The 9,384-nt window shown below is 41.5% G+C and overlaps 1 protein-coding gene across 5 annotated transcripts in view; it reads left to right on the plus strand.

The window, feature by feature from the left end:
• The window catches only part of hecw2a (HECT, C2 and WW domain containing E3 ubiquitin protein ligase 2a), a 40,700-nt gene extending 32,087 nt beyond the window's left edge, over window positions 1-8,613 (plus strand). For all 5 annotated transcript variants that reach the window (XM_071478134.1, XM_071478047.1, XM_071478309.1 and 2 more), the window contains 6 exons: window positions 847-976; window positions 1,097-1,243; window positions 2,660-2,774; window positions 4,503-4,588; window positions 4,875-4,987; window positions 5,304-8,613. In XM_071478134.1, coding sequence (XP_071334235.1) covers window positions 847-976; window positions 1,097-1,243; window positions 2,660-2,774; window positions 4,503-4,588; window positions 4,875-4,987; window positions 5,304-5,415 — 703 coding nt within the window. In that variant the 3' untranslated portion in view covers window positions 5,416-8,613. The remainder of the gene's footprint in view (window positions 1-846; window positions 977-1,096; window positions 1,244-2,659; window positions 2,775-4,502; window positions 4,589-4,874; window positions 4,988-5,303) is intronic.
• The last annotated feature ends 771 nt before the right edge of the window (window positions 8,614-9,384 follow it).

Here is a 9,384-nt window from a genome sequence, read left to right on the forward strand (position 1 = left end):
AAAATTATGCTATGAGACGCCTTGAATTTTTGATTTGCTGTAATGGTGCAACATAAGAAACACTCCTCATATGTTGACTCATAATCAGCATTTTTAGTTCTTTCAGTGTGAAAGTAATCCAGGTCATTGTTGTCTGTACATACATAATTTTCATGATGCAGATTTACCAAAAACCTAAAGAAATATAAGATTAAAATACAGCTATAAACAGCTAACTCATTGTCTCCATAGCAACTTTATACTTTGGGTTTACATCACCCAATAACATAATAATAATAATAAGAAGAAGAAGAAGAATGAGAAGAGGAATATATGTACACATCACACACATTTGCTGTGTGTTAAAAACTTTCTGACATAAAAGTCAATCCAGATCATTGTAATTTCAGCTAAAACATGTAGTGACAATGTAATAAGTTTGTAAATAAAGGGAGTAAAAAACCAAGCAACAACAGTCTGAAATTCAGAGATATGTTGGTCAAAATAAAGACACTGATGTTCAAAGTGTGCTGTTACTGTCATATAACTGGCTTGAGTAAAATGCTGAAAGTGCTTTGGCTTCTACTTTTCTTTATTATCAGTGTGTCTCTGTGAGAATATAAACCATGTCAAGAGGTTTATCTTGATACTAAATAATAGATTTAAACAAATGTTTCATGCAGTGTGTCATATTTTACCTCTACTTGAGCTACATCAGGGGAAAGCTATCTTATGCTGGTATACATCAGGTCATTGACCTCCGACCTCACTTCTTACAACGAGCCATGGTTTATGAGTTCAACAACCTGTCAATACATCGCTGACCCTTCTGTAAGCTCCGTGTGACTTCTGTCTGCGCTCCTGCAGCCCGTGTGACCTGAGCGACCTGGAGTTCCTGGACGAGGAGTTCCACCAGAGCCTTCAGTGGATGAAGGACAACGACATCGAGGACATGCTGGACCTCACCTTCACTGTCAACGAGGAGGTGTTTGGACAGGTAAACTAGCGACTGGTTAAAATAATTCATCTCGTATTTGTGAAATTAGTTGAAACTCAAGGATCCCTGCCTGCCTATGTGTGTGTGTGTGTGTGTGTGTGTGTGTGTGGGGCTCTGCAGATTACAGAGAGAGAGCTGAAGCCGGGCGGGGCTGGTATACCCGTGTCAGAGAAGAACAAGAAGGAGTACATTGAGCGAATGGTCAAGTGGCGTATCGAGAGAGGAGTGGCTCAGCAGACGGAGAGCCTGGTCCGAGGCTTTTATGAGGTACAGCATCTTGTTACTGAGGTTGTGAGCTTCTCTTAAATATCTGGGATTTTATGGCTTCAGATCACAGACAGAGAACCATTACTGTGTGACAGGACTGATGATCAATATCAGTGATGCAGTGTGGTTGCATCCCTGCATCAGGTGCCGAGATTTCCTGCTTTTTGATCAGTAAAAACCCAGAACACACACACACACACACACACTCCCACTGACATCTGGCATTTTCAGTGGTGGATGATGATGCTTTGAGCAAGAGAACAGTGTCATAATCCATTTCAACTAGAAAGGATAAAAACACTTGTGATCAAGCCAAAAGAGCAAATGACAAAGCAGAATTGTGTCTCAGCGGTACGGTGGCCCAGAGAGCTCAACACTCTGCAACACACACAGAAAACACAGATAGACACGACACACAAATTCAGAAAACATCTTCATCAGTTTGACAACGCATGAGCTGCTGAGTGATGAACCCTGCACAACAACTGTGTCCCAGCCATGTTCATCATTCTTCTGTTTCCCTTGTGAACACTTTTCTGTATTTGCAGCTCATGTGTTGTGAAATTGATGAAGACGTTTTCTGAATTTCTTTGTGTTTTGTCTGTTTATGTGTTTTCTTAAGTTGCAGTGTGTTGAGCTCTCAGGGCCACCGTACAGAGGACATAATATACATAATATCTGTTTTACTCTTGTTATTCAGCTCACCTGTCACCATGGAAACATAGGAGGTAGAAAGGGAATAGATAAATTAAAATAGATGGCAAAGATTACTGAGTATTATCTGCTTGGTAGCTGTTATTATTCCAGTGAATTTTAAGTACATAGTGTGTTTAGATTCTGTGCACTGTGTGTGTGTGTGTGTGTGTGTGTGTGTGTGTGTGTGTGTGTGTGTGTGTGTGTGTGTGTGTGTGTGTCTGTCTGCAGTGCTCCGCTCAAACTCTGAATAACAACAGCTCGACTTGTGCGTGTAGAGAAAACAATTTACGGTTTATAAGTGAGAGAAAATGGATTTTGACACCTGATAGCCCACAGACCTACGTGCTGTGAAAGCCCAGAGAGGACTTTAATCTGGACTGGTGCTTTTTTCTTGTTTTTTAAATAAGTAGTACAAACCCCACCCCTGCTCAAATGCCTGGTTTGGCAGGATGACAGATTACTGGGTCTTTGTGGGTTACATGTGTTAGTTTATAAGCACTGGTTTGCTAAACAAATCAAATCCCAAATTTACTATAAACAAACTGATGGAAACATTCTTCCCCAACAATGTTTATCCCTCTGCCATCTGCCTCTCTGTAACTGTGTTGTCTCAAAGCTCTGGAGGGCCTCAAACATCCCGATGTATGTGGGAGGACTGTGATAAATGCGCCGTATGTTTACCCATGTGTTCATCGGTTTGCATGTGTGTGTGTTCGTTAGGTGGTGGACGTGCGGCTGGTGTCTGTGTTTGATGCCAGGGAGCTGGAGCTGGTGATAGCGGGCACTGCGGAGATCGACCTGGCAGACTGGAGGAACAACACAGAGTACAGAGGAGGTATGTAAAGCTGGAGGGAGGCGGACATGGAGATGAAAGTGTTTGTGGCACGCTGACAGCGACGTGGGGAGGCCAGCAAAGTCAGTTGCATACAGTGGCTCTTTAGCCGAAACATTCATTCACACCTTGAAGCTGCAAGTGTGCAACCACTGAACCTCTGTTTTGAGCAGTGAGGGGCTGGATGCGTTGCCCTAGAGAACAATGGTGGTAAGTCATCTCTCAGCAGTTCTCCTGAGCTCTAGCGAGATGTAAGAAAAACTAAAATAAATGAGGAATGTAGATAACCACCTTCATGCTGAGTCTTAACAAACGGATGCAGCTGTTCGGCTGCACACCTGCCAACAGTCCCATTTTCCCCGGGACTCTCCTGTATTTCAAGCTAATCTCCCAGTTTGTTTGTCCCTGGAACCTTCCCTCAAACATTCTTATAATAATCGTCACATGGATTCATATATTTTTATATATTTGTTTGACGTAATCCAAGTTGCCAGATTATTTATGAAACACAGGCTAATCCAAACACATCTCTACAATTTCAACCCTTCTGTTACCACAACCGATTCCAGAGGTGTGTGCAGCTGCTCTCTGCACAGGCAGGCAGGACACCTGACCATGGAAATAATGAATTGTTGTTAATTTTATGTTCATGTAATGTTTATCCAATGATACATTTTGATATTAATTGGATATTGAAATATTTAAATCAATCTTGTTATGTGTTTATTATGGATGTATGTTATGTATATAATTTATTTATATATTGAAATTCAGGAGTAACTTCATCCTACAAAATGTACTCTTAAATGTGGAGTGTCAAAAAAAGTATTAATCCCTGTAATTATTGGTGTTATTTTTTGTGTACTTAACAGGCAGCAGATATGTTTCTTGATTTAGAGAAATAATTCCATTTCCTTTTTTTATGCTTCTTCCATTTATTTAAATTAGAAAAAACAATCAGACGTAGCAGTTCTGAAATAAAAGAAATGGATACAAATTTAACAAAAATTAAGAAAAATAATTTAAAAAATAAACAAATAAATGAATTAAAAAAAAAGACAAAGATTTTAAGTGACAGACTTCTTCAGACAAGTATTTAAGAATAGATATTAGTAGATAACTACTGACAAGCACGTCTTGTTTGTTACAAAATTGAGAGACTCAAAGTGACGTTCAATATCATTTGGAAGCAACGTAATTGAGGCAGTTGTTTTAAAAAATGTTGCTCTATGAATATGAAATTTCCCTGATAAAATCAGGAGGTCAATAATTCCTATTTAATCACAGTATCAGATTTCACTGTAATGTATTATGTATGTATAAACTTTGGGAGTTACAGCTATTTAATTACTGTAATACATGTTGTGTACAGTGTTCGGATGCAAGCGCCAGTGTCCAAAGCATTTATAAGAGATCACATTAAAGGGCTTTTTAAGGGTCTGGCCAATACAGTTGAAAAGCTGCCAGCATCAGGGACTCAAGAGAACTCAAACTGACGATCAGCCGCGGCTCAGTGTGAGGCTCTTTTAATAGAGGGATCGACTGAGGTGGACAGAACGGCTCCGGCCATTAAACATTAAACAGCAGAGCCCATTCAAACATCAGCGTGGAGACATGGTGGGGTCGGAGGTGGGAGAGAGGATCAGGGGACGGAGATCTTATTTGTTATTCATCTGACTCATGCACCATCATCATCAACCTCTACCCCCCCCCCCCCCCCCTTTCCTTCAGGTTACCATGACAACCACATAGTGATTCGCTGGTTCTGGGCAGCTGTGGAGAGATTCAACAATGAGCAGAGGCTGAGGCTGCTGCAGGTAGGGCACATGGGTGACTGCATGCACACAGGCTGCCCCCGTGTGGAGGCCGGGGGCCCTGCAGGCGGTGCAGAGACGTGTGCACTGCAAATCACAGACTGTGAAACCTTCACGTGACAGTGGTGATGTGCTTTAGAGATGATGTTAGTTTGATTCCTGTTTTCTTCAGAATAACATACGGAACTAAGAAGACTCATTTATCTGCATTTTAAGTGATGAATAATGACATTGTTTTGGTGTGTTGTTTGCATTCTTTTCAAGGCCTTTGTTGTCTTTCTGTCTCTAGTTTGTGACAGGCACTTCGAGTATTCCCTATGAGGGTTTTGCCTCTCTGCGGGGCAGTAATGGACCCCGCAGATTCTGTGTGGAGAAGTGGGGAAAAATCACCTCCTTACCCAGGTAGGATCACTGTCTCATACTGTTCACTAACAGGATGGATATGTCTTTATTCTATTCTTCTATTCTTTATGAGTGGTTAAACATTTCTCTCCCAGTCATTTGTAAATTGGTCAAATTAGCCTATAATCTAATTCAAACATCTGACCCCATACAAATAAGGCAGCATCTGATCTAAGTTCTATCCTTTTTATGTTACTGGGAATCAGGGATTGGGAAAAGTGTAAAATATGGGACCTTTGATAATCCGAGGAAGATGCTAGATTTTTGTTTAAAGATTGATTCCTCACTAATGAGTCATGTTCATGTGTCTCCACAGGGCTCACACTTGCTTTAATCGTCTGGACCTCCCTCCTTACCCCTCCTTCTCCATGCTCTATGAGAAGCTGGTCACTGCTGTCGAGGAAACGAGCACGTTCGGTTTGGAGTAACCTCAAAACAGCTCACGCCCAGGTTTGACTCAAGACAGGAGAACCATCTGGAAATCTTCCTTTCTCGCTTTGGGAGGGACATGGAAAATAAAACTAATATCCTCAAATGGCAACTACCCACCCGTGGATAACTCTGCTGTTTTTTTCCAGCTAGCTTTTTGACACTCCGCACGCAGGATTCATTCAAGTTTTCTGCTTTTCTCTCACGTTTCTGGCAGAGATCAGTCCAGTGAACACCTGGAAGAAAGGCGGAGAATTGGAGAATAGTTGAAAAAGCTGTACAGTACAGTTTCTTGTTTTCACGGTAACCTTTGTTCATCGAGCCACATGTGTGCTTTATCTCTTCAGTTAATGGCCTTGGTTACTGGATTTCTAGCATCTCACCTTCTCCTCCTCCTCCTCCAACCTGCACCTCAGAGACAGCTGCTCAAACACCACAAAAGCTCCCTTCTCCCTCCCTGGACCTCTAAACTGTGTCCTTCCTGCACCGAGGCTGCAGTGTTATAAACTGTAACACACACACACACACACACACACACAAATCACCTTTGCACAAAACACACTCAGACATGGGACATTTTGGTTTTTATTGACGGTGCAAGCCAGTGTTTCCCCCCCAAAAACTTTTTTATCAGCATGGAAATATATGACATTTTAGACTTTTAACTTGATACTGACCTGTCCTCCCTGCCTGTCTGACAACAGGAGATACACTGGTGTGCACACATATATACACACACACACACACACACACACACACACACACACACTCAAATAAACAAACAAACACAAAACAGTTGTTCTAAGACTCACAACACACTTATCTTTGCAGTTTTGATTCTTCAATAAGTTGGACAGTGAGTCAGAAATCATCGGTAACATAGTTATGGACAGTGTCATTGACCCATTGTAAAAACGACAGCAGGTTCCAGTCAGGACTGTTACCTTCAATACTGCGACATCAGAGCTCTGACATGAGCGTGAAAGGTTAAGACCCATCAGAGAAACGCAGCCTTGTCTTTGCAAACACTCAACGATTCACACAACCCAACACAACCATACAATATTACAGCATTAGCCTCACTCCGCCTGTACTTTCTTACAGATGCACTCACTCCAGTCCAGTACACAGACACATTGACTGACACACTTCAGTCAGACAGAAACGCAGGGCTCCTGTCTCTCAATCTCTCCACACGTCAATCATGAGCAATAGATGCACTTTCTCACACAGACAGATGACACCCGTCCATAAGTACGACACACAAAGTCCCTCTCACTGATGTAATCGCCTCCCACCCAATGAAAGTGATGAATGTACCAAAATCAGTGACTGAATGTATGAACCTCATGCAACTCTGTTCGGCCCCTGAGGAAAATCTCACACACACACACACACACACACACACACACAGGCTGAAGAGGAAACACAGAGTTTGGACGTGAAAGGAGGGAGAGGAAATCAAATGTGACGCGGGGTTGCTTGAGGAACGAGGAGGCGCTTCACTCAATGTTGGCACCGGATTAGGCCTTTGTTCGCTGAAAGACACAAACCTGGTGTCACCCAGTCGGGCTGCGGTGACGGGATGTTGTTTTTTTTTGTGCCTCTTGGATTTTTCCTGACCATAAAGTGAAATTTCAGAAGGAAAGCTGTTTTATTTCCTTAGGAAAATTAGACCAGATCCTCGTGTCTCTCAGATCAACTGTAGGAGCTGAGGTTTAAATTCCCTTAACAGATATCAACACAAGGGGGCAGCAAGGTGTGCTATCATTACTGTCAAAGAAGCAGTGATTTGTCCTGAATGAATGACCTGACCAGGTGTGGTGATGATGATGATGATGATGATGATGCACTGACCTTCAGGGCTGTATGGATATTGTACTTAAGAACTTCTGGCATGTGATAAAACATTTCTGTAACTCTTAAGTGCACAATCACAACCCAAAGGACCCTTTCACTCTGTCTCTCACACACTTTCCTACAGGCACACACACACACACACACACACTCATTTTCTATGGGGTGCATGCAAGATTACACCTACTGTACAGAGTCCTGTTGGAGCTAGACCACAGGGACTGGAATAGAGGTAGAGAGCCCCACACGTGATGTGAGATGTGGAGGCAGACTTTCGTATCCCAGCCCCCCCTCTCCCAGCCCAATACTGCATGCGGGATCTTCCCGGTCAGCTCTGTGAGCCGTGCCAGGGCAGAAACCCCTAGATGGCGTTGTGTAATAGCTCGATATTGCATGCTGAAATAGTGCAAACACACTGTCCTTACTAGCTTTTTTTGCATGAGGATATTGCTGTCCATTCAGAAAAAGGGGTGAGGGAGCCGGTTGAGTTGTGTCACTTTGGTTGTGGCGCTTACTTGAGGCATGCGGCCTTATGCTTACCTGGCACTGTCATACCGTGAGCGCGACGCTCATGGGACCGAGGTGTGGGGGGAAAAAAGGTGCTTCAGTCGCTTAGGTTCAGCTCTGGGATTGGACGATGTGTGAATGCAACAGTTTGTTTTCTCTATGACAGTGTAACGGCGAGCATCTTGGCAGCATGTTTCAAAAATGTTGTCACTTTAACACGTGTGCGTCTGCCTATCTTAGTAATAGGTCGATGGTTATGTTACATTGCTCATGAATCAGTGATGAACCAATAGGGCTGTTTTGATTTTGTGAAACGTGAGAGCACATGTACGTGTACCATGTGTGCGGTCCTGTTTGTCTCTTTGTATATAACTGTATATGTATGTCTGTCCTGTTGTGTGTATAAATATATATTTTGCACCGAATGTACCAAAGGTTTGGGGCTTGCAAAGTCAACCATTAGGCCTGCTCTCTATTTCTGTCTAACAAACACATCCCACTTCTGGCTTCTGCCAAATCCTTACAGAGCATCACCTCATGTTTGCTTGAGAGGCAGATTTCTGGCATGGGCAACAACGCTTCACGTTACGATTTACATCACTCGGTCAGTTTGACATTTTTCACAATGAGGCTTTTCTGCTGCAGAACACTGATAAGACTGATTACTTGCTTCACATCCAGATGAAGACAGTTGCACCTTTCTTCTTTCCTAGTGCATTTCTGACAGGACCTGGCTCCACTTTTCAGATTTCCACTCTATGCAAAGCTCCTGTATGTGTGTCTCCATTTCACCCCAATGATTGTAATAAAAGAGAACAAATGGCAAATTTTGATTAATGATACATGACCCTTATTTATCATTTACAATCATTTTGCACTAATCAAATGTGTAAATAACAAAATGTTTTATCTGTATAGTTATTATTCTGCTTTTATAAAACTAGAACACTTCATCATCAAGTAACCAACAGCGATTTAACCTGTGTCGCAAAAAGGAAAAAATACAATAAGTGAAACTAACTCAATGAAAATCTTAAAGATAACATGTTTAGAAATATGTTTTAAAAATATCAAACTATAAAACTATCCATACACATATTTTATACATTTGTAATTGCATGGTTCTGTGAGAAGTTTCAGTCTTTACGGGTTAGATGCTGAGGTCAGTGTGGAGCTTTCATTGCCTCCAGATGCTCTGCCAGATGTTGATAATTTTACATGTGCACAGCAAAATAAATTATGTTGAAGTTCACTTCTGCAAGGAAAAGAGAAACTAGATGAAATGTTTGACAAATACAAAACTGATGGTAAGTTAAAATAACAACATACCTAAGTCATATTAAGCACAGGAATCATGGGATACCGAGTGAAAAGTTCGGCTTAGCTCATCATTTCTAATTTTTATCTCACAAATATGATGCAGTATCTCAGAGGTTTTGCCATATTTGATAATTGACTCATACATATGACTTTTTAATTCATAGTTTTAACTTAGGGGTCAAATTCTTTAGAAAGTCAAAATGATAAACTATGTCAAAATTCTGATATTTAAAAGTACAAATAATTGACAATAAGAAATTCTGCCTGTTTCTCATATAGAAAAT

This window comes from Trachinotus anak, unplaced genomic scaffold, assembly GCF_046630095.1.
Source record: "Trachinotus anak isolate AG129_WGS33_773 ecotype Australia unplaced genomic scaffold, CSIRO_AGI_Tana_v1 ptg000001l, whole genome shotgun sequence".
In the NCBI taxonomy this organism is placed as follows: Eukaryota; Metazoa; Chordata; class Actinopteri; order Carangiformes; family Carangidae; genus Trachinotus; species Trachinotus anak.